Genomic DNA, 27,500 nt, shown 5'->3' on the forward strand with positions numbered 1-27,500 from the left:
GCAGTACGAGGGGATGGACAGAGGGATGGAGGCACTCGGGGGACAGGAGGACGGACAGAGGGATGGAGGCACTTGGGGGACAGAGGGGCAGACAGCGGGTGGGGGGACAGAGGGACAGACAGCGGGGGGGCAGGGGGGGAGCAGGGGGACAGGGAGCAGGAGGGAGGGACAGACGGACAGGGGGACGGTGGGGTGGGCAGGGGGATGGGGAGCGGGAGGGACAGGGGGACAGTGAGGTGAGTGTGGGGATGGGGAGCAGGAGGGAAGGATGGATGGACAGAGGGACGGAGGCACTTGGGGGACAGGGAGACGGACAGCAGGTGGGCAGTGGGGCCCGGGGTGTGAGCACGGGGACGGGGAGTGGGAGGAAAGGACAGATGGACAGAGGGACAGAGGCACTTGGGGGACAGATAGAGGGTGGGCAGTGGGGGCAGGGGATGTGGAGTGGGAGGGATGGACAGGGGGACAGGCAGGCAGCTGCCTCACCGTCACCCAGCTGATCTGCGCCCCCAGGTCACGGAAGTAGAAGGTGGCGGTGGTGCCCACGGGCAGGCTCTGCAGCACATCCTCATCCTTCAGGGATCTGCCCTCTGGAGGGACAGGCGCCCCGGTGACCCCCGCCCCCCGATGGGGTTGGGGACATATCCCCCCCCCCCCCTCCCGCGGTGGCACTCACTGGGGTCCAGGCGCAGGGACTGTCTGGCCGGGTACCACTGGGGATCTGCAGGACAGAAGGGACCGTGTTTGTGCCACTGGGGGGACAAGGCTGCAGTGGGGACAGTGATGGCACCCAGATGGGGGTCCATGACAGGTCCCTGGTGATGAGGGGGTCCTGTGATGGCTCTCTGGTCATGATGGGGGTCCCTAGGGCCCATGAGAGGTCTCCAGCCACAATGAGGGTCCCCAAGGTCCCATGACAGGTCCCTGGTCACGATGGTGACCACAGTGGCCTGGTGACAGGTCCTCAGCCACAAGGGTCCCCAAGGCCCCATGACAGGGGTGCCCATGGCTCTGTGACGGGTCCCCAGCCACAGTAGGGACTGTGGTGGCCCTGTGGTGGATCCCCAGTCACGATGGTGACCACAATGGCCCTGTGATAGGTCCCTGGCTGCAAAGAGGGTCCCCATCACCCTGTGACGTGGGTTCCCACGGCCCCATGGTGGGTCCCTGCTGCAACAAGGGAGCCCTGTGACAGGTGCCCACAGCCCTGTGACGGGTCCCCAGCTGTTACGAGGATCCCCACCACTCCATGACCAGGATCCCTATGGCCCCATTAAATGTCCCCAGCCACAGTGAGGGTTCCCACCACCTCACAGCAGGTCCCCAGCTGCCACAGGGGGTCCTGGCGGAGGGTCCCCGTCCCCCTCCCATCCCTGTCCGTACGTACGGGCCTTGGTGAAGAGGCTCTTGATCTCGGCGATGGTGGCGTGGGGCTCCACCTGCGGGCAGCCAAGAAGCCGTCAGGGGGCTGCCAGGGCACCCACACCTCAGTTTCTCCAGCCCCCAGCCCCCCTAAGGGGACACAGGACAAGGTAGAGGGGATGTGTCCCCCCCTCCAGGTACCTTATCAAGGAAGCAGAGCTTCTCCCGTGTCCGGGCGTCCAGGATCTCCACCTCAAAGAAGAGGACAGCTTTCTTGGTCTTCTTGATGGGGGGAGCCTGGCGCCAAAGCCCCAGGATGGGGGACTGGGACACCTGACCCCCCTCACGGGGCAGCCCCGCTCCCTCCATGTCACCGGGCTCTGGTGACACCGCGGGGACGCCGGCGCGCCCAGCTGAAACCTGAGCAGTCCCTGGGGAGCTGCTAAATATATACCTCCTCCCCTCTCTGGGGTTGGCTCTTGGCCCTGGTGGCCCTGGAGGTGGCCCTGGAGGTGGTCACGGAGGTGGCCAGAGGAGGGACAGGGTCACCTGGTGCTCAGAGAGGGACAGGGACCGGTGGCTGGTGGAGACAGAGGGGCCCGGAGTGCAACGTGGGCAGGAGGTAAGGTTGGGCCCCCCCACTGACACACCAAGGGTCCCCCAAGGCCTCGGTGGCACGAGGGTGGTGACAGGCCTGGCTGAAGGATAGCACTGTGGCTTGATGTCACCCGTGGGTCACCCTGGGGGGGGACTGGTCTACATCATCTTGTGGCACTGCAACGGGGACAGGGGTCTGTCACCCCTGGGTCACCCTGGTGGGGACAGAGCCATGGCACCCTGTGACAACCCTTCAGGGACAGGGGTCTGTCACCCCTGGGTCATGCTGGTGGGGACAAGGGCCATGTCCACCCTGTGACAACCCTTCAGGGACATGGGTCTGTCACCCCCAGGGAGGGGCTGGGGTGTGACACCCCCATGGGTGATCCTGGACATGCCAAACGAGGCGTTGAAGGTGCCCCGACTGTGGCGCTGGTGATGGTGACAGTGACAGGGCCGGCCGGGGGTTGGTTGGTTTATTTTGGCTCTTCCCCACCATCGGGCTGAGTCCTGCCAGCACCGTGGTCACCGTCACCGCCGAGCTATGACAACCATCCCCCGCAGCCTTGGCCCCTCCCAGCGCCACCGCCGGGTGGCGGAATGAGGCCACCCTGGGGGGGATGTCCCACCTGCCACTCGAGTGTAGGGACCCTGGGGCCGTCACGGTGTCACACCTGGCCCTGGCGAGGGTGTGCGGCACCACTGAAGGGGCATCACACTGGGCCCTGCCCTCCCCCGCGCCGGTGGGGTGCGGCAGGCAGCCCGCCAGGGCAGGTCGGGGCTGGCAGCGCCACCGGCAGGAGCTGCGCTCTCCGCCCCCGCACAGCCGCTCCCCGCCGCCCCGGGGGGTGTGGGGGGGGAGCGCTGCAGGCGGCTTGGCTCTTCCCCCCAGGCAGGCACGGGGGACCCCCCAGGTGCCACCGTGAGGAGCCCCCGCCCCCTGGCCACCCCGGGACCTGGCACCGCGCACGCAGGGCGGAGCCGCCGGCGGCCGCCACGCCCCGTCACCGTCACGTCACCCGTGCCGTCAGCCCCTCGGGGCTGTTGCGACAGGCTGTGCGTGACGCGGCCATAGCAAGCCCGGGCGAGGCCCGGTGGGGCTGGTCCGGCATAGTGGGACAGGCCCAGGGGGGTAGCTGGGCCCCGTCGGAGCAGCCTGGGCCCTGCTGAGCCAGCCCGGGCCTCGCTGGGCCGGGCCAGGCTCCAAAAACGAGACCAGGCCCCGCGGACCGACGAGGCCCCGCCCTTTCGGCAGACCCCGCCCCCGCGCATGCGCAGACCACGCGGCCGCCCCACGGCGCCTGCGCGGCCGCCGCTCAGCCTCGTGCGCATGTGCGGCCCCCTCCGCCGGGCCTGGCCTAATGCACGTGCGCGCTCCGCGTCCCCCCCCCCCCCCCTCCGCTCCTCGCATGCGCAGTGGCGCTGAGCCGGGTGCCGGGCGCATGCGTGGAAGAGTCGCGGCGGCCCGCGGCGGCTGGGCCCTGGGAGGGAGCCGGGGCCGGGATCGGGGCGGGCGGCGCCGCCTCACCTCGTAGTGCTTCATGACCGCCGCTCTCCGCCGCCGCCGCGCTCCCGCCGGCCGGTCGCTCCCCGCACCGGACCCGCCCATTTCACCTGGCGGGCGGGGCCTGAGCCGCCGCCAATCGCCGCCGCGCGCGTGGTGGCAAGCGGCCAATCAAGGCCTGGGGTCACAGCGGCCCCGCCCCCACCCGCTACTCTTCCCGCCCCGCTTGTTTCCGCGGCAACGGGAACGCCTGACGGCTGCTCGACCAATGGGAAGCAGAGGCGGGGCGCAGAGTGACGGCGGAGGCAGCCAATGAGCTTGTGGCAGAGGCTGGCAGTGTGGAGGTGGGCATCGTAATGTCTGTGCGTGGGCTTCGAGGCGGGGCCTTGGGGGTGGGCGGGGCCTTCGGGCGGGGCCTTCGGTGGGCGGGGCCCTTCGGGATACGACGAAGGGGGGCGGGTTGGGGGTGTTGCAGAGATCGTGGGGGGTCCATGGGGCACTGGGGGGGTCATGGGCGTCACCGGGGGTCACAGGTTGGGGTCTATGGGGGGCTGGGGGGGTCATGGGGGTCACGGTGTCACAGGTGCACCACATGGATTCTCTGGGGACAGGGGGCCCAGGGCAACGCTGACCGGGGTAGGGGGGGGGCGGGGGTCATAGGGGGCTTCTTGGGGACACCCTGTAGCACAGGGGGACATGTCGGGGGTGCGAGCGCTGGGACACGGAGCCACCGGGAGCACATTGTGTCCCCCACTCTGGGGTCAGCCAACAGCCCCGTGTCCCCATCACCCCTGTCCCTGTGTCCCCATGGCCCCTTGGCCACCTGCCCCCATGTCCCCCTGTCCCCTCCATCCGCCACATCCCCGTGTCCCCAGTCCCTCCTGTCCCTGTGTCCCCATGGACACCCAGATGCTGGCATGTCACCATGAGCTGCCCTGCTGTGTCTGTGCCCGGGTGTCACCCAGACCAGAGACACTCCTTGGGCACGTTGTTAGGGAACACGGGGGGGACAAAGGTCCCAGTCGGTGGCATGGTGGTGGCACACTGCGGTGACAGGGACAGGCTGTCGTGGACAGGGACAGTGGCCGGACTGTCGTGGTGACAAGACACTGTGTGTGCCAGGGGACAGGCTGTCACGGGAGGTGACAGTTGCTCTGGGTGACAGGAGGTGGGTTGTTACCAGGGGTGATGGGGGGGTATTGGTGCAGTGTCTGGATGGTGGTAGTGGCTGTGTGTGACAGTGACAGGCTGTCACAGTGGGTGACAGGACTGGCTGCCTCTCAGGGTGATAATGTCACTGCGGGTGACAGGACAGGCTGCCTGTAAGGGTGACGGTGTCACTGTGGGGGGTGGTGGTGGTGGGTGACAGGGCTGTCACTGTGGGTAACAGGACTGGCTGCCTCTCAGGGTGACAGTGTCACTGTGGGTGGTGGTGGGTGACAGGGACAGGCCAGCATTGCGGGGTGGCAATGGGTTACAGGGCTGTCACTGTGGGTGACAGGACAGGCTGCCTCTCGGGGTGATGGTGTCACTGCAGGTGGCAGTGGGTGACAGAGCTGTTGTGGTGGGTGACAGGTGGCTGCCCCTCAGGGTGGCAGTAGCGGTGGGTGACAGGGCTGTCACTGTGGGTGTTGGTGGGTGACAGGGCTGTCACTGCAGGTGGCAGTGGGTGACAAGACTGTCACTGGGTGGTGGTGGCAGTGGGTGTCAGGGCTGTCACTGTTTGACAGGGCTGTTGCAGTGGGTGACAGGGCTGTCACTGTGTGGTGGTGGCGGTGGGTGACAGGGCTGTTGCGATGGGTGACAGGGCTGTCACTGGGTGGTGGTGGCAGCGGGTGACAGGGCTGCCACTGGGTGGGTGACAGGGCTGTCACTGGGTGGTGGGTGGCAGTGGTGACATGGCTGTCACTGGGTGGGTGACAGGGCTGTCACTGTGTGGCGGTGGTGGCAGGTGACATGGCTGTCACTGGGTGGGTGACAGGGCTGTCACTGGGTGGCAGTGGGTGACAGGGCTGTCACTGGGTGGCTTGGGTGGCGGCGGCGGGTGACAGGGCTGTCACTGTGTGGTGGAGGCAGTGGGTGACAGGGTTGTTGCGATGGGTGACAGGACTGTCACTGGGTGGGTGTGTGGCAGAGGCAGTGGGGTGACAGGGCTGTCACTGGGTGGTGGTGGCGCCGGGTGACAGGGCCACCGGCCTCCCGCGTTGGGCACAGGCTGTCTCCGGGTGACGGTTGCCGTGGTGACGGGACAGCCTGCCCCCCCATCATGTTGCCCCGGCAGCAGCCGGCGGGGGCGGAGCCGACCGCGTGCCCCGCCCCGCGCACCCCCGTCGCGCAGGCGCAGGCTGCGCGCCCAACCCCTTGCCCCGCCCCGGCGTGACGCGGCGCTCGCGGATTGGCGGAGGGGCGGGGAGGCGGGGCGAGGCGGGCGGCGGGCTCTGGAAGGTTCGGCCGGCGCCTCAGAGCGCGGCCGGGCGCGATGGGGGAAGGACTATTACCGCACGCTGGGGCTGTCCCGCGGCGCCTCGGGCGAGGACGTGCGGCGGGCCTACCGGAGGCAGGCGCTGCGCTTCCACCCCGACAAGAACAAAGAGCCGGGCGCCGAGGAGGCGCTTCAAGGAGGTGGCCGAGGCCTACGACGTCCTCAGCGACCCCAAGAAACGGGAGATCTTCGACAAGTACGGGGAGGAGGGTGAGCGGCGGCGCCGGGGGCGGCGCGGGGAGGCAGAGAGGGCGCCGGGAGCGGGGCGGGGCGGGGGGGTGCTGGGTGGGTTTGGGGGGTAGGGTGGGGGAGGCAGTATAGGGGGGCTGGGGGGCGCAGTGTGGATGTATAGGAGGTTTTGAGGGGGGCAGGCTGGGGGGGAGGAGGGTGCTGAGTGGGTCTGGGCGGCAAAGTCGGGGGGGGCTGGGTGGGTTGGGAGGCACAATGTGGAGGTGGAGGGGGTCTGGGGGGTGGGCAGGCTGGGGAGGGCAGGGGGAGGTGTCAGGGGTCTGGGGGTCTGGGCAGGGTTGGGGGGGCAGTGTGGAGCGGGTGGGGGTCTGCGGGGGCAGTGTGGAGGTGTGTCGGGGTCTGGGGTGGGGTGGATCTGGGGGGGCGGGGGTGAGGGGTCAGTGTGGTGATGTAGAGGAGCTGGGGTAGCAGTATGGAGGTATAGGGGATCTGGGTAGGCAGGGGTTCAGGGTGCAGGCAGGTTGGGTAGGCAGGGGTGGGGGGGGCCGGCGTGCAGGCAGGCAGTGTGTGATAGGGGTCTTGGGTGGGGGTCAGGGGGTGAAAGGAGGTCGGGGGACAGGCAGCGGGGAGGGAAGAATGTCAGGCTGGAGGCAGGCAGCAGTGGTTGTGGGGCAGCAGACTGGGGGCTGTTTGTGGGGCTGGGGGCAGGGGGAGCAGGGTGCAGGCAGGTGGTGGGGCTGGGAGACAGGCAGTGGGAATGGGACTGGGGTCCTGGGGGAGCCAGGCAGGGGTCTGGTGGGGTGCAGGTGGTGGGGCTGGGGTCCTGGAGGAGCCAGGCAGGGGTGGGCAGGGGGCTGGCGGGGTGCAGGTGGTGGGGCTGGGGGACAGGCAGTGGAATGGGGCTGGGGTCCTGGGGGAGCCAGCTGGGGGTGGATGGGTGCAGGCGGGGGTGCTGGGGCCCGGGGGTGCTGGGCGCCGCGCCGGGGCGTGCCGGGGGGTGGCGATGGATCCGGCTGGGCCTGTTGGGGCCTGGCTGGGCCTGGCAGCCGTCAGCAGCGTCTGTCTGCGCTGCGTCCTCCTGCGCCGAACCGGTTCCCGCTCCCAGCTGGGGCCGTGCCAGGCCGCCACCACCCCCTGCCTGCCCCACACCCTGCCTGCGTCTCGCCCCACGCCCTGCCCCAGCTGGGTGGATGCCGAGGTGCTTTGGGAACCGGCCGGTGAGGCTGACATGTGCCTTCCTTCCCTTTCCAGGACTGAAAGGGGGTGCCCCCACCTCTGGCCCGGGGGGGTCCAATGGCCCCACCTTCACCTACACCTTCCGGGGCGGACCCCCACGCCATGTTCGCCGAATTCTTCGACGGTCGCACTTTTGACACCTTCTTCGTGCAACGCAACGGGGATGATGATGATGGTGACGACGCCTTCACTGCCTTCCATGTGGGAGGTTTTGGTAGCGTTGGCTTCCCCGGGGGCGGGGGGGGTCCCGAAGGTGCCTGCCGTAAGCAAGACCCCCCAGTCCTCTATGACCTGAAGGTCTCCCTGGAGGAGATCTACAGTGGCTGCACCAAGAAGATGAAGATCTCTCACAAGCGTCTCAACCCTGACGGGAAGACGGTGCGTAACGAGGACAAAATCCTCACCATCGAGGTGAAGCGGGGATGGAAGGAGGGCACCAAGATCACCTTCCCCAAGGAGGGCGACCAGACCCCCAACAACATCCCTGCTGATGTCGTCTTTGTCCTCAAAGACAAACCTCATGGTGTCTTCCGCCGGGAGGGCTCGGACATTGTCTATCCAGCAAAGATCAGCCTCCGTGAGGTGGGTGGGGGGGTCCTAGTGGGTGCTTTGGTCTTGCAGCGGGTGGCGATGTCAAGGGTGGGTCGGCCTTGGCGGTGTTGGGAATGTGGCAGGTGGTTGTGTGGGCAGTTGAACATGGTGGTGGGGATGCAACGGTGGGTTGGCCTCGATGGTAGAGATGCAGCAGGTGGTGCGGACATGATGCATGGTGGGTCTTGGAGGTGGGGACCGAGGGAGGTTGCCTGGGTGGTTGGTTTTGGTGGCGTGGATGCAACAGGTGGTTGGTCTGTGTGGTGGGGGGGATGTGGTACGTGGTGGTCTGGGTGGTTGGCCTGTGTGGTGGGGGGTGTCAGAAGTGGTTGTCTGAGTGGTGGGGATGCAGGAGGTGGTGGGTCTGGGGGGTGGAGACCAAGGGTGGTTGGGCATCTGGTGGTGGTAGGGATGTGATGGGGCAGTTGGTCTTGGTGGTAGAGAAGAGACAGGTGACTGGACGGTCGTCATGGTGGTGGGGATACGAGGGGTGGCTGGGATGTGATGGGGGGTTGTCTGGGTGGTTGGGTCGAAGGCTGGTTGTCTGGGTAGTGGGTCTTGGTGGTGAAGACCAAGGGTGGTTGTACGGTTGGCATTGGTGGCATGGATATGGTGGGTGGTGGGTTGTGGGGGAGGAAGTGGTGGGTGGTTGGGGGACGGACAGCTTTGGGGGGGGACGGCTTCATGGGGGGATATGGGTGGTTGAGTGATGTGTCTTGGGAGGACGATTGGGTGGTGGGGATGTGGTGGGTGGTTGTGGGGGACAACTTGGGGGGGGGTACATGGTGGGCGGTTGGGTGGGTGGGTCTTGCTGGGGGGGATGGTTGGGTATTGGGGATGTGGTGGGCGGTTGGGGTGGGATGATTTGGGGATGTGGTGGGTGATTGGGTGGTGGGTCTTGCGGGGGGACGGGTGCTGGGGATGTAGTGAGTGGTTGTGGGGGAGACAGCTTGGTGGGAAGGACATGGTGGCAGTTGGGTGGTGGGTCTTGGTGGGGGGACACATGTGGGTGGGCAGCTGGTCTTGGTGGTGCTGGTGGGGATGCAATGGGAGGTTGGTCCTGGTGAAAACATGATGGGTGGGGGGGGCTTGGTGGGGGGGGATGGTTGGGTGGTGGGCAGTTGGTGGGGGATGACTTTGGGGGACGTGGTGGGTGGTTGAGTGGTGGGGATGTGGTGGGTGGTTGTGGGGGGATGACTTGGTGGGGGGACATGGTGGGCAGATGGTCTTGGTGGTGGTAAGGATGCAGTGGGGAGGGTTGGTCTTGGAGACACAATGGGTGGTGGGTCTTTGTCTGATGAGTGGTTGGATGGTTGGTCGGGGTGGGGGTGCGATGGGTGGTTGGTCTGGGTGGGGGTGCAATGGATGGTTGATCTCCACGCTGTTGATGGGGACGTGACACATGGGCTGGGGTGGTGGGTTGGGTGCTCGGCCTTGGTGGCGGGGCTGTGACAGGTGGGCCGTGGGCACCTTGGTAGCATGGGTGACAGCGCTGTCCCCCCTGTCCCCCCCAGGCGCTCTGTGGCTGCACAGTGCACGCGCCCACGCTGGACGGCCGCACCATCCCCATGGTCTTCAAGGATGTGCTGAAGCCGGGGGTGAAGCGCCGCATCCCGGGCGAGGGGCTGCCCTTCCCCCGCACGCCCGACCAGCGTGGGGACCTCATCATCGAGTTCGAGGTCAAGTTCCCCGACAGGATCCCCCCATCCTCCAGGACCCTTCTGGAGCAGATCCTGCCCGTCTAGCCCCTCCCCCGCTGTGCCCCCACCGCCCCCACCTGGGGGGGCTTGGGGAGGGGGGTCGGACCTCATTGGGACCACGAGGGGGGGCCCATGCCAGGCCTTGGGCTGAGGGTGGCACCTCAGGGACCTCCGGGCTTCGTGGGGGCTGGGTGTCCTCACCCACCCCATCTTGGGGGGCTGGGGTGGTGGGGTGTCCTCATCCCCCTGTCTTAGAGCTTGGAAGGGTCCCGGGGTGCCCTCCCCACTCCATCTTGGGGGTCTAGGGGTGGTAAGGTGACCTCGATCACCTGTCTGCAGGCTTTGGGGGTCCTGAACCATCCTTGTGCCCCCCTCCCTCCCCACTTGGGGATCTGGGGGCCCCCAGGTGGTGTCCCACCCCCACCCCCCATCTTGGAGTGCTGGGGGGCTTGGGGTGGGGGTGGTCCCCCATCTCTCTGTTCTGGTGGCCCTGGGGTGTCCTAGTGTCGCCCCCAGCACCCCCATCTTGGGGCTCCTAGAGCCCTTGCGCCCCCTGTCCCTGGGGGTCCTGGGGTGTCGGGGCTGGGGGTACACACAGGTGTCATCATCCAGCCCCCCACTCCCCCGATTTGGGGGTCCCCACTCATCCTGTCATGGGGCTCCCCATGTCCTCGTGGCCCCACTCTGGGGGTCCTGGGCTGTCCTTGTCCCCCTCTTGGGGGTCCCTGTGTCCTTGACCATGCCCCCTTCCCCCCCCCCCCCCCCCCCGGGGGTCCCTGGTTCCCCCCCATTTGGGGGTCCCACTTCTTGGGGCTGGGGGTATGTGCAGGGTGTCCTCATGCATCTCCCTCTGCTGGGGGGTGTGAGGGGGTGTGGGGTGCCCTCCCTTCCCCTCAGGACGAGGGGGAGCCCCCCGAGGGGGTGGGGGGGGGCCGCGGGCGGCCGGGGGCGGGGGGGGGGGGGGCAGGGCGGGACCCTCTTATCCTTTGGATGAATCCGCCGGGAAAAGGGGCTGTTCCTGCAGCAGGAGCGTGAGTCCCTTTGTATAAAGCACTGAAACCTCCCCCCCGCCTCTGCCTCTGGGGGGGGTGGGGGGCTGCTGGCCGCGACCCCCTACATGGGGCTGGGGGGGTGGGGGGTGTCGTCGTCCCCTCCCCCCCGATCTGGGTGGGGAGCCCTCCCCACTGCAGTCCAGGGTCTGTTCCTGGCCCCCCCCCTGCCCCATCTCCAAGGAGGGTGTCACCCACCCTCTCAGATGGGGGGTGTGCCCCGCGCCCCCCCCCCCCCCCCCCCCCCATGGAGTGTGTGCCTCCGCAAATGGGGCTGTCACCTTCCCCCCTCGAATGGGGACGTACCTTTCCCCCCCCCCCCCCACCTCCCTAAATGGGGTCTATGACCCTTCCCCCTCCCCGGTGAATGGGTGGTGTGTCCTCACCCCCCCCCCCCCCCCCAAATGGAGTCACCCTCTACCTTTCCCCCCCCAACCATGGGGCGTGTAACCTTCCCCCCCCCCTCATCCCCAAATGGGATCTTTAACACTCCACCTCCTCTTCAAATGGGGTGTGTGCCCCCTCCCCCAAATGGGGTCTGTCGCTGTGCCCCGCGAACGGGGGTGCGTGCTGCCCCCCCCCAAAATGGGGTCACCCTCCGCCTTCTCGCCCCCCCCCCCTCAATGGGGCCTGTTGCCCACCTCCTAACTCCCCGCAATGGGGTCTCTCCTACCCACCCCCGAAAAACGTCGTCCGTCCGTCGCTGGGTCGTATGTTCCGCTCCCAGCCCCGCCCCGCCCCCCGCCCCCCCCCCCTCCCCCCCCCCCCCCCCCCCCGGCGCCGCAGCTATCTTCGCCAGCCCCTCCCAGCCTGGCGGGCCCCGCCCCCGGGACGCGCGGTTTTCGCTGCTGATTGGTCGGGGGTGGCCCCACCCGCGGGGGTGCGGAGCGGGCGCGCCCATGGCCCGGGGGGGGGGGGGGTGTGTGTGTGCGGGTGGCCGAGCCCTATCCTGCCGCCTCGCCCCTCCCCGCTGCACATTCCGCTGCCCGGCGAGGAGGCGGCGGTGATTGGTCCGGGCGGGTTTGGCTCCGCCTTCCCGGAAGTGGCGCTCCGGCAGTAGCGCCCGGCGGCAGGCGGGAGGGTCCGGCCGGTGAGCGGGGCTGGGCGGCGGCGGCCGGGCCCGGGATCTTGGGGGTGGGCGGCCTGGGCGGGGAGGGAGGTGCGCTGGGCCCCCACGGGGACGGTACCGGGCGTCCAGCAGGCCCGACCCTCTGGTCGCAGAGAAACTCGGGAGCGCCCGCAGCCGGGGACCTCCCTGCCTCGATTCCCCGCCCCCCCCCCCCCCCCCCCCCCCATCCGCCTCGATTTCCCCCCATGGCCCCACAGCCCCCCCCAGTGCCTCAGTTTCGCCCCATGGCTCCCCAGCCACTCCCATTCATGCCTCAGTTTCCCTCTACGGCCCATCAGCCCTCCCCGTGCGTCAGTTTCCCCCATTGCCCCTCAGTCACCCCTTTTTGTGCCTCAGTTTCCCTCTACGGCCCAGCAGCACCCCCCCCCCCCGTGCCTCAGTTTCCCCCTCTCTCCTAGCACCCGGCGAAGCACCGCAGGACACCACCTCCACGGGGAGGGGGCACCCAGCCCCCTGCCCCCCCCCAGGGCTCTGCTGCCACCCCCTGATACCCACCCCCACCCCCCCATGCCGCTAGGCCTGGGCCGCCGCAAGAAGCCCCCGCCGCTGGTGGAGAACGAGGAGGCGGCAGGGGGACGTGGGGGGGCTGCTGGTGAGACCCCGGGGGGGGCCGGTGGGTGTTTCTGGGGGGCCCCCCGCCCCGGGGCTCCCCCCCCCCGCCCCCTGCCCTTCGGCTTTAGTGTTCCACACGCAGCTGGCACATGGCAGCCCCACCGGCCGTGTCGAGGGGTTCACCAATGTCCGTGAGCTCTACGGCAAGATCGCCGAGGCCTTCCGCATCCCCCCGGGAGAGGTGGGGGGGCACCCCTGGGTGCTGGGTGGGGTGCTGGGGGGTGGGGGATTGAGGGGTGGCCCCCCAGAGGGTTCCCAGGGCACCCCTGGGTGATGAGTGGGGTCCTGGGTGGTGGGGGTGCTGAGGGGTGGGCACCGAGGGCTCCCAGGGTATCCCTGGGTGCTTGGGCGAGGTGTTGGGGGCACTGCAGGATCAGTAAAGGAGAGGCTGGGAGCACCCTTGGGTGCTGGGGGTCCTAGGGGACATTGGGAACCATGGGACTGGGACCTGGGGGGTTTGGGGGTCCCTGGGGTGGGTTTGGGGGTCCCTGGGGTGTTTGGGGGCGTTCCTCGGGGATTGGAGGGTCTTGGGGGATTGGTGGGTTTCCGGGGGTGTTTGGGGGGTGCCCTGAGGGTTTGGGGGGGGCTTGGTGGGTTTGGTGGTGGCTTGGTGGTTTTGGGAGTCCCTGGGGTATTTTCGGGGCGTTCCCTGTGGGGGTTTTTAGGTCCCTGGGTGGTCCTGGTCGGATTTTGGGGTCCCTGGTGGGTTCTGGGGCTTTGGGGGTCCCTGGGGACACCCCAAAGGGCAGGGGACTCCCGGGTGGCTAGGCTGGGTGACCATGGGTGGCTGTTGACATCAGGGGGAGGGGACCCCAGAGGTGCACAGGGAGGTCCCAAGGTCCCTTAAGCATCACCCATCACCTTGTGTCCCCTGGAGGGGTCCCGGGGTGTCCCCAGATGGAGGTTCCTCCCACCAGGTCCTTCCCACCCGTGTGACCGAGGCGTCCCCAGGAGGGGGCTGGCCCAGGTGGCTGGGGCGTTGTCCCCAGGGTCCCCCCGGCACTGACGCCCTGCCCCCGCAGGTGATGTTCTGCACCCTCAACACACACAAGGTGGACATGGAGAAGCTACTGGGCGGGCAGATTGGCCTGGAGGACTTCATCTTCGCGCCACACCAAGGGGGCAGCGCAAGGAGGTGCAGGTCCTCAAGTCGGAGGAGGCCCTGGGGCTCACCATCACCGACAACGGCGCCGGCTATGCCTTCATCTAGGTGGCACCCATGGGTGCTGTCACCGGGCAGGGACACCTGGGGTGCTAGAGGGGGCCCTGGGGGGGTGGGGACATGGGGAGATCCTGGGTCATGTCCAAGTCAATGCAGGGATGGGGATGGATGACACCCAGGGGGGGACATGGGGTCGGAGGCACTGGGGCATCCTGGGTGGTGCCCAAGTTAACATAGGGATGGGGAAGGAGGACACCTAGGGATGGCCCTGGGGTGGGGGGGACACACAGGGACATCCTGGGTGATGCCCGTAGGGATGGGGAAGGGGGACACCTGGGGGGGACATGGGGTGGGGGGGACATGGGGTGGGTGGGGACATGGGGACATCCTGGGTGGTGCCTGTAGCGACAGAGAAGGGGGCCCCTCACTCTCGGGGGGGGCCCTGCGGTCTCCTGGGTGGTCCCTGGGTTGAAGGGGGTTGTGGTGATGTCCTGGGGGGGGAGGGGGCAGTGTCCCTGGTGGGGTGGGGCAGGATGCCAAGGGACATCCTGGAGTATCGTGGTGGGATACAGGCAGCCCCTGGTGGTGCGCTGAACGGGGTGGGGTGGGCCCTGGCACCATCCCTGACCGCACTGGGGGGCCATGGTGACCCCCGGGTGGTCCCCGCAGCGGATCCGGGAGGGCGAGTGTCATCGACCGGATCCCAGTGATCAGCGTTGGGGACATGATCGAGGCATCGACGGGCGGAGCCTGGTGGGCGCCCGGCACTACGAGGTGGCCAAGATGCTGAAGGAGCTGCCCCGGGGGCGCACCTTTGCCCTCCAGCTCACCGAGCCTCGCAAGGCCTTTGGTGAGCCCCAACTGGGAGCACTGGGAGCACAGGGAGCCCAAGCGGGAGGGATCCCAATGCCCCCCCTCCCCCCAGGGCAGCCACCTTTTTACTGGCTTTGGGGGGACCCAGGCAAGCCAGGGCATTGCTGTCCCCTGTCCTGAACTGGAGGGCAGTGCCCTGGGTTACTGGGAGCACTGGAGCCCCACCAGTAAAGGGGACGGGACCCCTCCATGTGTGTTCGGGGTGGAGGGTCCAGCCCCGCTACTGGGACCCTGAACACCTGCGGAGGTGGAAGGGGTACCTTAGAGCCCCCCCCCAAAACTCAGGGGGACCCCATGGGCCTGGGGGTCTCTGGGTACAGGGTGGGGGCTGGTGCAGAGTCAGTAGCCTGGGGAACCCCGAAAACTGGGGGAGGACCGATGGGGACCACAGTGCTGGGGGGAACGCCAAAAGCCAAAAGGAGGCTGGTGGGGACCCCGTAACTGGAGGGGGGATGTGTGGGACCCCCATACCCCAACAATGGACTGATGGGGGCCCCCCCAGGACTGATGGGGGGCACTACAGAGACCCCCAAACTATTCCCCTCCTACCCCTTGGGGCCTGGGGGGTCTGTGGTTGGTGGGGAGCCCCCTCAGCCATGCGCCCCCCCCCCCCCACTTCTCAGTCCCCCAACTCCCCCCATTTTGCCTTTCAGACATGATTGGGCCGCGGGCAGGGGGGTGGCCGTGGCGGGCCCCCCCGCCCCGGGCACTGGCCGGGGCACCCTGCGCCTCCGTGCTCGGGGACCTGCCACCGTTGAGGAGCAGGTAGGGCAGCGCGTGGGCAGGGTGACGGGGCAGCGGGGACCCCCCCTCTGTCTCCAGGGGTCCCCCTGACCCCCTGACCCCCCCCCCCCCACCAGCCGTCTGCCTTCGAGGAGCGGGCTGTGGCCAAGGTGGACGATCTGCTGGAGAGCTACATGGGCATCCGTGACAGCGAGCTGGGTGAGCGTGGGCTGCAGCCCCCCGGGGCCAGGGGACCCCCCCCGGGGGCAGGGGACCCTCCGCAGGCACTGGTTGTTCCCTGAGTGTCTCCGTTGTCCCCACAGCTGCCACCATGGTGGAGCTGGGCCGGGACGCCCCGCGACCCCGACGCGCTGGCCCAGGCCCTCGACTCCCAGCTCGGGGACTTCGCCTTCCCCGACGAGTTCGTCTTTGACGTCTGGGGGGCCATTGGTGACGCCAAGGTGGGGCGCTGCTAGGGTGCCCCCCCCGCTGCGGGGTCCCCCCAGGGCTGGGGACCCCTTCCCTGGGCCGGGAGCATCCCTAGGGTTAGGGGATCCCCCCCTCCCCCACACTGACTGCCATGGACTGGGCCCCTCTGCTCGATTCCATGATTGGAGACACACGCCCCCACTTGCAAATGGGGCCCCTCAAAAAGCTGGACCTCCCCCCAGAATACCTGCTGGAGAGGGGGGGCTCCCCAGCATTCCCCGAGGGACATGGAGCCCTCACCCCAGCCAGGGAGCCCCCCATGAAGTCCCCTCTCAGGACCTCGTAATGGAGCTGAGTGCCCCACCTCAGCTGTAGACCCCCCCCAAATTACCTGACCCCCCTTTCCCAGCTAGGGCCTCCCAAGCATGGGACCCCCACTGCACCTTCAGACACCCTGCCAGGGGACCTGGGTGCCAGCCCCCTGAATATCGCCCCCCAGCCCCCTTGCAGCTGGCCTAGGACCCGCAACAGAGGTGGGTGCCCCCCCCCCCCCCCCCATTTCCTGCTTTCCTCTCCCGTGGATGTGGGTCCTTTTGATCCCCTCCCCAATTTTTGGGCCCCCTCCTCAGTCAGGAGATCCCACTCCATGTTCTAGGACCCCCCATCCACGGGCCTTGGTGCCCCCCCCCCCCCCCCCCAACATGGCACCCTTCTAAAGCACCCCTGGGCCTGAAGACGCCCCAGTTGCCGCGCCCCCCCCCCCCCTTACCGAGGGCTGTACCCCACTACTAGGGGGATACCCCAGCCCCTCCTGCTTGGGTGACCCTCAGTCACCCCCCCATGACACTAATGTCCCTCCCCCTGCAGGGTGAGGTATGAGGGTCCCCCCCCAGGGGCTTTTTAGGGGGGGAAGGGGGACCGGAGCAGCCCTGTGTCACTGCAAAATATGAGACAGACCCCCCCTGACACGCCCCCCCCCCCCCGACCCCTGGCCTGCTGGTGCCAATCTGAGCCTGTCACACACTGTCACCCCCCGCTGACATGCTGTCACCTCCCATCGCACTGACTACCTCGGGGGGAGGGGGGGGGGACACAGCACAGCCTCCCCGCCCCCCTGTCACCCTGTCCTGTGTCCCCTGGGGGTCCCCTGTAGCTGGGGTTGGGGGGGGCTGATCATGGCAGCGGTGGGGAGGGGGCTCCCCTCCCTGGGGCATATTTTTGTATTTGATATGTAAAGTGCTTTTAACATAAAATAGAGAGAAATTGGGAACGGTGGCTGCTGGGGGTGGGGGGGTGGGGGGTGTGCTCAGCGTTCGCTGGCAGAACTGGGTCTTACACACCCTTCGTGTGCTCCCCTTGCAAGCCCTTCGCACACCTTTGCACTCCTCTCACGCACCCCTTGCACGCCCTTTGTGCTACCCTTGCACACCCTTTGTGCATCCCTTCCACGCCCTTCACACACCCCTTGCACACACTTCACGCACCCCTTGCACACCTCTCATGCACCCTTTGCACACCTCTCGGACACTCCTCACATCACCTTCATGCACAACCCTTGCACACCCTTCGTGCACCCCTTGCACGCCTCTCACACACCCCTTGCACACCCTCCACACACCCCTTGCATGCCTCTCATGCACCCCTTGCATGCCCTTCGCACACCCCATGCACACCTCTTGCACCCTTTCCACGCGTCTCATGCACTCCTTGCATGACCTTTGCACACACCCCTTGCACGCCCTTTGTGCACCTCTGGTATGCCTCTCACACACCCATTGCACACCTCTCATGCACCCTTTGCACACCTCTCACACACCCCTTGCATGCCCTTTGTGCATCCCTTGCACGACCTTTGTGTATCCCTTCGACACCCTTCACACACTCCTTGCACATTCTTCATGTACCACTTGCACACCTGTCACACACCCTTTGCACACCTCTCAGACACTCCTTACATGACCTTCATACACAACCTTTGCACACCCTTTACACACCCCTTGCATACCCTTCGTACACCCCTTGCATGTCTCTCACGCACCCCTTGCACGCCCTTCGGGCACTCTTGCACAGCCACAGCCTTGCACACCGCTTGCATGGCTCTCCCCGGCCTTGCACGCCCCTTGCACACTCCCTGGCACAGCGCTTCCCAGCCTTGCACACCCCCTTGCACACCCCCAGCCTAGCACACCCCTCACGAGCCCCTTGCACACCCCTTCCTGGCCTTACACACCCCTCACGTGCCCCTTCCCAGCCCTGCTTGCCCCTCACGTCCCCCACCCCACCCCCCCCGCCCCATGGCACCCTGCAGGGTGTGAACGTGGGGGTGCTGGGGGGGGAGGGGCATTTACACGACGGTTTGTCCCGGGGCACCCTGGGGGGGGGGGGGGGGGGATGGGTGCAGCGCTGCGGCCGTCCTGGATCGTCCCCGTGTGGCCGCCGGTGGCACTGCGGGTCGGGGGCAGGTGGGTGCGTGGGGGACGGTGGGAAGGAGGAAGGGCAAGGTGGGGAGGGGGGTCACGGTTCGGGTGTGGGTTAGGGGTGAGGGTCTGGGTTAGGGGTGAGGGTCTGGGTTAGGGGTGAGGTCAGAGCTAAGGGTTCAGGTCAGGATTGGGGTGGGGGTCAGGGTTGGGGTGGGGATCAGGGTTAGGAGTGAGGGTCTGGGTTGGGGGTGGGGGTCTGTGTTAGGGGTGAGGGTCTGTGTTAGGGGTGGAGGTCTGGGTTAGGGGTGAGGGTCAGTTTTATGGGTGGGGGTCAGGGTCGGGATTCTGGGGTCAGGGCTGGGTTAGGGCCGGGGTCCCAGTTCAGTCCTGCTCAGGGCTGGGGTCCCTCTCCAGGGGCGGCAGTTTCCATCCCACCCCGGGGGTCCCTGCCCGCCTCACCTGGCGCTGGCAGCAGCGCAGGGAATGGTCCATAGGGTCCCCTGGTGCCACCCAGCTCCTCCAGACCCTCCTGCTGTCCCCCACCTCTGTCACCCCCCGGCTGCCCCGCGCTGCCCCCCAAAAGCCGCCTTCAGGTGCCAAGTGGGGGCAGGATGGGTGGGCAGCGGCAGGGAGGGCATGAGGCGCCAGGGGTGGATGGCCACCGGGCTGGAGCTCCACGATGTCGGGGAGCCACGTGGGGACCACAGGGGGGGGTTGGGTGCTCACCACCTCCAGGGGTGGGGGGGCTGTGTGGTCACACCATGGGAAGGTTCCTCCCGTGGGTCTCCCACCCTCGCACCTCCCCGGGGCTGTGCCGGGGGGCTCCTGCCCCTCCGCCTCCCCTGTGGCACGGAGCTCACCTCCATCCATGTGTGGGGGGCACACAGAGGGATCCCACCGTCCTGCCGAGCTGGTCACACCTCCCAGTGACCACCTGCTGCGCTGGCACCATCGTGCAGGTCCCAGGGCATCGCACTGAGCTGAGACAACCTTGGAGGAGCTCTCGGGGTCACCTGCACCAGGTGGTGGAATCGGGGTCCCTGAGAGCTGTCGGGAAGCTCTGGCTGAGGCTGGGGCCACCTCGTCAGGCTGGAGGCTTGTTCTGGGCATGAGATCCGCTTTGGAGCAGGTCCCCTGGGCTCTCCGGGGCATCACCAAGGGCAGGTTGGAGCATGAGACCCTGCAAATGGCCATCTGTGTTCTGGAGGGGGTTTGTTCCTCAGACTCCTTGGCTCAGGTCTTCTCCAGCTCTCCGAGGAACTATGCCAGCTGGAGATAATTCCACAGAGGAGTTAGGAGAGCTCAGTCCTCGCTGCTCGCACTGAGAAGGAAACACCAGAGGCCAGATTTACCTCCCCACCCGTGGGTGTCCACTGGACATCCAGACATCCCCTGGTTTTGGGTCCATTATTGCATTTTTCAGAATCAGTCTTAAATCACATCCTTAGAGTGTCTCAGGCCCACTGGAGGTCCTGTGCCACCCAGGAGGTCCCCGAGCTCTGAGATGAGGCCTTGGGCTGATGGCACCTCCAGGCTGGGCTCTTGCAGGGCCACCCTGGAGAGCCGATTGTCCCCTGCTGCGTCTGGAAGGTGACTTTGTGCCAGGAGCTGCGTGTGCATAAACCCTCATTTCCACTCTTTGGCCAAACGCACGGATTTGTCAAGCCAAAAGGTCTCAACACTTGAGATTTTCAAGAAAACCTTCTGCTCCAGCAGAGCTGTCAGTTCTGGAGGCAAAGGGAAGGCACATCTTGTCCAGCAGCTGCCCAGCCCTGCTGGCAGGCTCCAACTGTAATGCAGCAAGGGGTCCCCTAGGCTTGGGTCACCCCACATCCCCCAGCCCCATTCCCTCCTCTGGTTCACAAATGTCTCCTTTCCACCACTGTGGGGAGCAGATGGGGAAGGTCAGGAGCGCCGGGCATGAGGTGGGAGCAGGCACTGTGAAGCCAGGTGAGAGCTCCACAGAGTGTGTTCCTCAGCCACAGAGTGTTCCTGAGCCAGAGCGCGTCGGTGAGTCCGAGCACATTGCTGAGGCAGGGCATGTGGTGCTGAGCCAGAGAGCGCATTCCTGAGCCAGAAGGTGTGTTCCTCGGCCAGAGAACGTTCTCCAATATATGTGCGTTCCTCGGCCAGACCGTGTTCCTCAGCCAGAGCACATTCCTTGGCCAGAGCACGTTCCTCAGTCAGGATGTGTTCCTCAGCCAGAACGTGTTCCTCGGCCAGAGCGTGTTCCTCAGCCAGAGCACATTCCTCAGCCGGAGCACCTTCCTTGGCCAGACTGCCAAGAACTCGGCCAGAGAACATTCCCCAACATATGCACATTCCTTGGCCAGAGTGTGTTCCTGAGCCAGAGAACGTTCCTGAACCTGAGGGCGTTTTTGATCCAAACACATTTCTGAGTCAGAGCATGTTCCCTGGCAAGAGCGTGTTCCTGATCCTGAGCGTGCTCCGGAGCCAGAGCATGTTCTTGGACCTTAAAAAACAAAACGCAACACAAAGGAAATGAATGAAGTTAATTCAAAACAGTCACAGCAGGTTTTTTTTTTTGCTCCCAAAATTGTTTGGGTTTGAGTTTTTTCCCTCTCCATACGCTTTTGTCAAAGCTTCTTTCAGCTGCTGATAATCGAAGAGCATGACGGCATGTAAAGGTTTCTGCTTACGAGCCAGAACAGCTGCTGCTGTGGTAGTGTAAAAACATGCAGGAAGGGTAAGTCTGTTCCCACTCACTTCTATCGCATGGACTACCCTAGCTATGGATGGATTTCAGGGGTGTATACTGGTCTCTGCTGGTACATGGACATGCAGATGTCTCACTACCCAGCATCTACCTGCAGCGCAAATCACTCTTGCTGCCGTAAGGTGCAAAATAACTGAGTCTTAATGGCTACAGCGCAGTATCAACTGTCAGGAAAGCAGGGTTTAGCCTGGAGGCAGTAAAGTTCCATTTGAAAATGCCAGCTTAGTCTATTTAACTTCACTGTGTGTTTGGCAATTTGTACAGGATGCAAAATGCCCCACTTCTAGCCAGTTGTAGCCAAATTCTGCACATACATGTAGCTCTAACCAAGGACAGTGAGTGCATCTCAAGAAAAATCCTAGCTAAAAGCTTCTAAACTCAGTCTCTAGTAAGCTGACGGAATGCCACTACTCTGGGAAAGATACTGACAGCATTACTACAGAGAGCTCTTCAGATTCCTGCCCAAGGGCTTTTTGAGGACAGAAGACATCAGCTATCTTGAGATTTTCCTTCACAGGTTATTCCACGTATGTTCATTCCTCCTCCAATTTAAGATTTCCTTACACAAGTCTGATCTTTTAATTTGTAAGAAAATTTTAAGGATGTCAACAAAATCTGAGCAAAAGGCACCAGTTTGCAGTCCAGGTTGCAATCCGTCAGTGTATCCACGTGAGATTAGATGACAGAGGGAACAAGGGCAATTCCTCTCACGTATCTCCTCCAAAGTGCTTTGAGGTAACAGTTACAGTCAGAGCACGGAGGCGCAGGAATCCACACCTGTCCAGTTTCTAGCCTCCTCAGGGCTGTCAGGAGGCCAGGGATGTCACTACAGAGAAGCTCTGGCAAAAGAGAAGCTTGTTCCTTCTCAACTGCTGCCCAGTTATAACTATCAGTCACCTGTAATCCCTGCCATCTTTGAGCTAGTGACCTACATGTGGAGCTCCCATCACTGCTAATCCCTTGAACCATCCAACCCACCTCAGGATAGAGAGGTGGACTGGAACTCCTCTTGATTCTTCTAGACAATCTGCTTCTCTGTTAGGGACATGCAACGCAATTACCTGGAAAACGAATGCCTGCGCCCCTCCTGAAACTCCTCATGCGCCACCAATTCCATAGAAGAAGCACTGGTGAACACTTCAGGACTGGACTTTTTCTTTTCCCTGTTAAAATCAGTTTGACCATTATTACAATTATAGTTGGAACTTTACTTCAAACAGACACCAAAATACAAAACATGGCCAAGATGAGAAAATGTCTACTGCATGTAATGCCAAAGGTGAACATCCTAGTCACGCGAAACGAGTTTAGTATTCCTCCAGGATTTAGGGAAAGTTCTAAAATTGCATTTGTCTTGCTTGCATTTTGCACATTTACCATCTGCAATGAAAAGGTCTGTTGGATAAAACACGATGCCATTTTTGCTTCTGCCAGATGCACTTTAGTGTAACTGCAGTCCAAGGTGCTAACGAAATACCAAAGCGCAAACCCGTGCAACTTCCTGGAGCCAAACACTTACTCCTTTTGAAGTCTCCACTGTTCCCTTAAAACTCCTCCCTAGACAAGGGATGCCAACAGCATCCTGCCTTCTGCTTGAAGTACGGTGGCCAGCAGGACCAGGGAAGGGATTGTCCCGCTGTACTCAGCCCTGGTGAGGCTGCACCTCCAAAACTGGGTTCAGTTTTGGGCCCCTCACTACAAGAAAGACACTGAGGTGCTGGAGTGTGTCCAGAGAAGAGCTGCTGAAGGCTCTGGAGCACAAGTCCTGTGAGGAGCAGCTGAAGGAACTGGGGTTGGTTAGCCTGGGGAAAAGGAGGCTGAGGGGAGACCTCACTGCTCCTTGCAACTACCTGAGAGGCAGCTGTAGCGAGGTAGGGGTGGGTCTCTTTTTTTTCCCAGGTAACAATTGATAGGAGGAAAGGAAATGGCCTCAAGTTGCGCCACAGGAGCTTGAGATGGGATATTCGGGAAAATTCCTTCACCAAAAGGTTTGTCAAGTGTTGGAACAGGCTGCCCAAGGAAATGGTTGGGTCACCATCCCTGGGTGTATCAAAAGAAATGTAGAGGTGGCGCTTAGGGAACTGCCGTAATGATGGACTTTTTAGGTTTTAGGTTAGGTTAACTGTTTTAGGTTAACTGATGGACTCAGTGATCTTAAAGGTCTTTTCCAACTAAACCTAAGTGACTCCGTGATTCTATAAAGAAAGTGCTGGTGTCGCTGAGAGGGTATTTGAATGAGTCACTGGCCGTGCTGTTGGCTGATGACATGTTTGCAGGAGCTGGGGGATATTCTGGAGCGGGGCAGAGGTATACCCAGCAGATGGAGGCTGAGCAGGTGGAAACTAAGGAGGTTAGGGTTAGGGTTAGGGTTTTAGGGTTAGGGTTAGGGTTTTAGGGTTAGGGTTAGGGTTAGGATTTGGGTTCGGGTTAGGGTTAGGGTTTTAGGGTTCGGGTTAGGGTTCGGGTTCGGTTAGGGTTCGGGTTAGGTTAGGGTTCGGGTTAGGTTAGGGTTAGGTTACGGTTCGGGTTAGGTTAGGGTTCGGGTTAGGTTAGGGTTCGGGTTAGGTTAGGGTTAGGGTTCGGGTTCGGGTTAGGTTAGGGTTCGGGTTAGGTTAGGGTTCGGGTTCGGGTTAGGTTCGGGTTAGGTTAGGGTTCGGGTTAGGTTAGGGTTAGGGTTCGGGTTCGGGTTCGGGTTAGGTTAGGGTTAGGGTTCGGGTTAGGTTAGGGTTCGGGTTAGGTTAGGGTTAGGGTTCGGGTTAGGTTAGGGTTCGGGTTAGGTTAGTGTTAGTGTTAGGGTTAGGGTTAGGGTTCGGGTTAGGTTAGGGTTCGGGTTAGGTTAGGGTTAGGGTTCGGGTTCGGGTTAGGGTTCGGGTTAGGTTAGGGTTAGGGTTCGGGTTCGGGTTAGGTTAGGGTTCGGGTTCGGGTTCGGGTTCGGGTTAGGTCAGGGTTAGGGTTCGGGTTAGGTTAGGGTTCGGGTTAGGTTAGGGTTAGGGTTCGGGTTCGGGTTAGGTTAGGGTTCGGGTTCGGGTTCGGGTTAGGTCAGGGTTAGGGTTCGGGTTCGGGTTAGGGTTCGGGTTAGGTTAGGGTTCGGGTTAGGTTAGGGTTCGGGTTAGGTTAGGGTTAGGGTTCGGGTTCGGGTTAGGTTAGGGTTCGGGTTAGGCCCGGCGCCGCGCGGGCCGGAAGTGATCCCACCTTTCCCGGGCCGGATGCGTCATATGCCCTTACGCAGGAGGCCGGAAGCCCCGCCCCTAGGGGTCAAAGCCGCTTCTGCGCATGCGCTGCCCTCGGTTGGCCAGAAGGGCTTCTGCGCATGCGCCAAAGCGGGATTGCGTCATGTGCCCGTACGCCCGGGGCCGGAAGCCCCGCCCCCTTTGGCGTCAAGCCGCGTCTGCGCATGCGCTGCCCTTACTCCGCCTGGGGCGGTGCTGCCGTCTGGCGAAAAAAATTGGGTATTGCAGCCCGTCTAGCTAACGGACCGCACAGTTTATTATAGGCATGGCATCAATAAGGGAACTCTGCCCACGGCCCGTTAGGAAGTTGCCTGGCTTCACATCTCGGTGGATGAAGTTCTTACAGCGAACATTTTCGATTCAACTAGTCTAGAGAAAAAGAAAAAAAAAAATCACTCGAGAGACTAGGCTTACGCTTTTTTTTCCCCCTTATAAAAACACTAGCAACATTGCCTTAACGAGTAAAGAGGTCATGAAACTTTTTATTGTAAAATGGAAGGGCATGAAAGAGAACATAATTCGACAGACGATACATAAACCTCTCCAGCTCTTTCCCCATGCCTATTTGACATTGGTTTCCAAAAACTTTCTCCGGTGAGCGTCTTTTGTCTTTGAGCAGTGCAACAGACGGTTTGCAAACAGCACAAGTCTGCTTTTGAACAATCATTTCAGACTTTGTAATCACTTGAGATGGGGCCCTTTGTACTTAAGAGAAACAAAACCCACTTTGAGTCTTTCCTTTAACGACACAGGCCTATTCACCTTTACCTTAGAGAAACAACCTACTCGCTTCTGATCTCTCGAGGAATCTTAATATTCCAACACACTGCGCCATCAAGTTCAACAAAGCAGTTTCCTACCATTGCCAGCGAGCAATAGGACTGTCTCGAGACGAAGTTTCCTCGAACAAAAACCGAAGAGATCTTCAAGACTCGGTCCAAATGGCTCCATCACTGTTCAATCGCAGTCTCCTTCGGCTCCACACCACTTCCTTGTGGGAACGCCCCCTAGAAAAAAAGAAACAGTTTCATCAGGGTAACAAGTAGAATACAGCTCTAGCCTTGAGGACGGTTGGCACGCACACAGCCTCTATCGCCGCAGTCCCCTGAGCCGCAGCTCAGCGCACGCCGACAGCGGTGATGGAGGACGCGCTTAAGGCGAAAAGCCAAAAGCAAACCCCCCGAAGCCCAGAACCATGCTCAGGAACACAGGAGTTAAGCCTAAAACTGGTTGAAAGCTGCCTCCTACCTGTTCCCCCGCCACCTTTCCCCCTCCAACGTCAGCACATTTCCTCGCGATCCCTTTTCGCAAACAAAAGACGGATGCCTGTGGTATCAGCTCGGTACCGAAGCACCACGATGCGCTTGCCGGCTGCATGCTCTCTCACAAGGCTGACAGCTTCTCTGCACGCAACAGCCGAGGCCCTGTGAAACGGGAGGAAGGCAAACACCGATAACGTCTCGCAGGGGTCAGGAGGGAGTCGGGGTGCACTACAGTCAGAGCCCAACGCCTTACCCAGAGGAATTACCGCGGCAGAACAAGAGGCAGGAGCGATCAGTAGACAGGCAGATAACATGCACGGCAGCGATACCCACGTCAGACTGGCAGGACGCTTCCAGTCGCTTCACCCCGCAGCTTTGTTTTGAATTTCGTTAAAAGGTAATCAGATTCTTAACGCTCATTCTGCTTTTAATAGCTTTTGGAGAAAGGCTAACACGTGGCATTGGCGTTACAGTCGGAATTCAAGTATAAAAATCACGGCAAATCTGTGCCTTGTCAAGCGGCTTCCCAAGCAGGCTCTGGAGCCTTTCAACAAGACAGTCAAATCTGGAGTCCCAAGGGAACTCTGTGCCAGCTCCGTCAGTGCATCTGAGCTCTCTGACAAAGCACACCGCCGTACGGAAACGTAAGCGGGTTTATACCTCGAGCTCATTTACAATCTCGAAAAACAATACTGCCCGGCCAGACGCGCTGCTTTAAGCGCCTAGCAGGCCTGGCTGCGTTACCACGAGGGACCAACAATTCCTCCCCGGCCGTTGCCCGAGCCGCAGCGCAGCACTCGGAAGCGGCGGGCACACGGAGCCTCGCGGGCCCTCGGCGGGTACAAAAGGGATCCCTCCGTAGTCAGCAGTCCGACTCCCAAGCACGAGGCACGCGTGGCGAAGTAACATCTCAACCGACCTTCAGTTCCGCTCCCCTTGACTTGTCAACGTACGATTCCGGACGAACCTAGGGACAAAGGGAAAACAAAAGACCCCGGTTTCACTGGGAAGCAAATCAAAAGGCCTCTTCCCCTCGGCTGCTCCGGCCCCGGAGCTGACTGTCACGACACAAGATCAGCCAGACACCTGAGCTGCTGCCGCCTCCCAGCCCTCCCCGGTGGTTAAACGCTTGCGGAGAAATCAGCAGTCGGGGGCGACGGCTGGGGATTCCGCTACCGGCTTTCTTTTCTTGCCTTTGCCCGCTCGCAGAGGTGGAAAGGGGCTCCTGAGCCACCCCCCCGCGACAGCGTTACCGCAGGCCCCAAGGCAGCCTCTGCGGCCCGCGGGGGCCAGCAGCCCCAGCCCGCTGCCACGGCTCAGGCCAGCGGCTGGGGGAAAGACAAAGCCCCGCGCAGAGCTGCGGCGGCTGCGGCGGCTGCCCGGGCAGCCCGGAGGCGGCGGGTGGGCGGCGGGGCGCCGCGGGCCGACCCCTCTCCCGGGCCCCGCCGCCACAAGCGAGCACCGGGGCCGCCCCGCCGCCGCTCCTCGCCTCCTCGCTGAGGAAGCGGCGCAGCTCCGAGAGACAAAAAAAAAACCACCTAAAAAAGGCAGCCCCGTGAGGAGCCCGCTGACCACCGTCACTGCCGGGGAGACGAGAACCGCCGGCAGCCCCGCCGGTCCCGGGCCGGGCCGCCCGCCTGCCTCAGCCCGCCCGCCGCCGGCACCAGGCGCTCCCTGCCGCGGCCGAGCGCCGGGCCGCCACATCCCCCCCACTCGGCCGCTGCCCGCCGGCCCCCGGCCGCCCTCAGCCCGAGCGCTCAGCCACCGCGCCGCCGCACGTCCCGGCCCGAAACTCTTCCAGGCTCCCGGCGAAGGCTCCGCACCTCCACAGCCACTGCAGCTCGCGCGCAAGCCGGCAATGAACCCACCTTCCGGGGCCGTATGCGTAGCCCATACGTACGAGGCCGGAAGCCCCGCCCCTTTGGCGTCAAGCCGTTTCTGCGCATGCGCTGCCCGGTTAGTGGAGCGCTGCTGCCATCTAGCGAAATATAATTAGGTACTGCATCCGGCCCTGTTGGTGGAGCGCTGCTGCCACCTAGCGAAATTTTAATGGGTACTGCAGCCGGCCCTGTTGGTGGAGCGCTGCTGCCATCTAGCGAAATTTAATTGGGTACTGCATCCGGCCCTGTTAGGGGATCGCTGCTGCCATCTAGCGAAATATATTAGGGTACTGCATCCGGCCCTGTTGGTGGAGCGCTGCTGCCATCTAGCGA

The 27,500-nt window shown here is 63.6% G+C and overlaps 5 protein-coding genes and 1 long non-coding RNA gene across 6 annotated transcripts; 3 read left to right on the top strand and 3 right to left on the bottom strand.

Annotated features, from left to right (window-relative positions):
• Positions 1-174: 174 nt before the first annotated feature.
• On the bottom strand, positions 175-3,834 carry LOC106631266 (protein tonB2-like; the record flags this gene model as incomplete). Its single annotated transcript, XM_055723833.1, has 5 exons — positions 3,488-3,834; positions 1,564-1,614; positions 1,388-1,439; positions 677-721; positions 175-590 (listed from the first exon to the last, which is right to left on the bottom strand). Coding segments are annotated over exons 1-5 (645 nt in total), but the record flags the coding sequence as incomplete, so codon positions are not given.
• Positions 2,605-3,327, bottom strand: LOC129737092 (collagen alpha-2(I) chain-like). The gene has a single exon (XM_055724108.1). The coding sequence runs from the start codon at positions 3,289-3,291 to the stop codon at positions 2,620-2,622; it is 672 nt and encodes a 223-aa protein (XP_055580083.1). The 5' UTR covers positions 3,292-3,327; the 3' UTR covers positions 2,605-2,619.
• A 1,725-nt stretch (positions 3,835-5,559) lies between the features above and the next one.
• LOC129737065 (dnaJ homolog subfamily B member 12-like) lies at positions 5,560-6,247 on the top strand. Its single transcript, XM_055723834.1, is given in 3 exon segments — positions 5,560-5,586; positions 5,650-6,075; positions 6,077-6,247. Coding segments are annotated over 3 exon segments (624 nt in total).
• On the top strand, positions 6,003-10,576 carry DNAJB1 (DnaJ heat shock protein family (Hsp40) member B1). The gene is made up of 3 exons (XM_055723785.1): positions 6,003-6,141; positions 7,386-7,952; positions 9,476-10,576. The coding sequence occupies exons 2-3, from the start codon at positions 7,428-7,430 to the stop codon at positions 9,704-9,706; spliced, it is 756 nt and encodes a 251-aa protein (XP_055579760.1). The 5' UTR covers positions 6,003-6,141; positions 7,386-7,427; the 3' UTR covers positions 9,707-10,576.
• Positions 10,577-11,482: 906 nt separating this feature from the next.
• On the top strand, positions 11,483-16,908 carry LOC102051086 (PDZ domain-containing protein GIPC1-like). Its single transcript, XM_055723786.1, is given in 13 exon segments — positions 11,483-11,800; positions 12,238-12,501; positions 12,503-12,632; positions 13,474-13,564; positions 13,567-13,661; positions 14,283-14,297; positions 14,299-14,344; positions 14,347-14,463; positions 15,140-15,169; positions 15,172-15,251; positions 15,347-15,428; positions 15,533-15,561; positions 15,563-16,908. Coding segments are annotated over 12 exon segments (993 nt in total). The 5' UTR covers positions 11,483-11,800; positions 12,238-12,346; the 3' UTR covers positions 15,686-16,908.
• A 7,260-nt stretch (positions 16,909-24,168) lies between these two features.
• Positions 24,169-26,194, bottom strand: LOC129737061 (uncharacterized). The gene is made up of 3 exons (XR_008734475.1): positions 25,274-26,194; positions 24,886-25,032; positions 24,169-24,394 (listed from the first exon to the last, which is right to left on the bottom strand). It is a non-coding gene; the product is annotated as an uncharacterized LOC129737061 (long non-coding RNA).
• Between the last annotated feature and the right edge of the window lie 1,306 nt (positions 26,195-27,500).

This window comes from Falco cherrug, chromosome 11 (genome assembly GCF_023634085.1).
Source record: "Falco cherrug isolate bFalChe1 chromosome 11, bFalChe1.pri, whole genome shotgun sequence".
NCBI classification, from domain to species: domain Eukaryota; kingdom Metazoa; phylum Chordata; class Aves; order Falconiformes; family Falconidae; genus Falco; species Falco cherrug.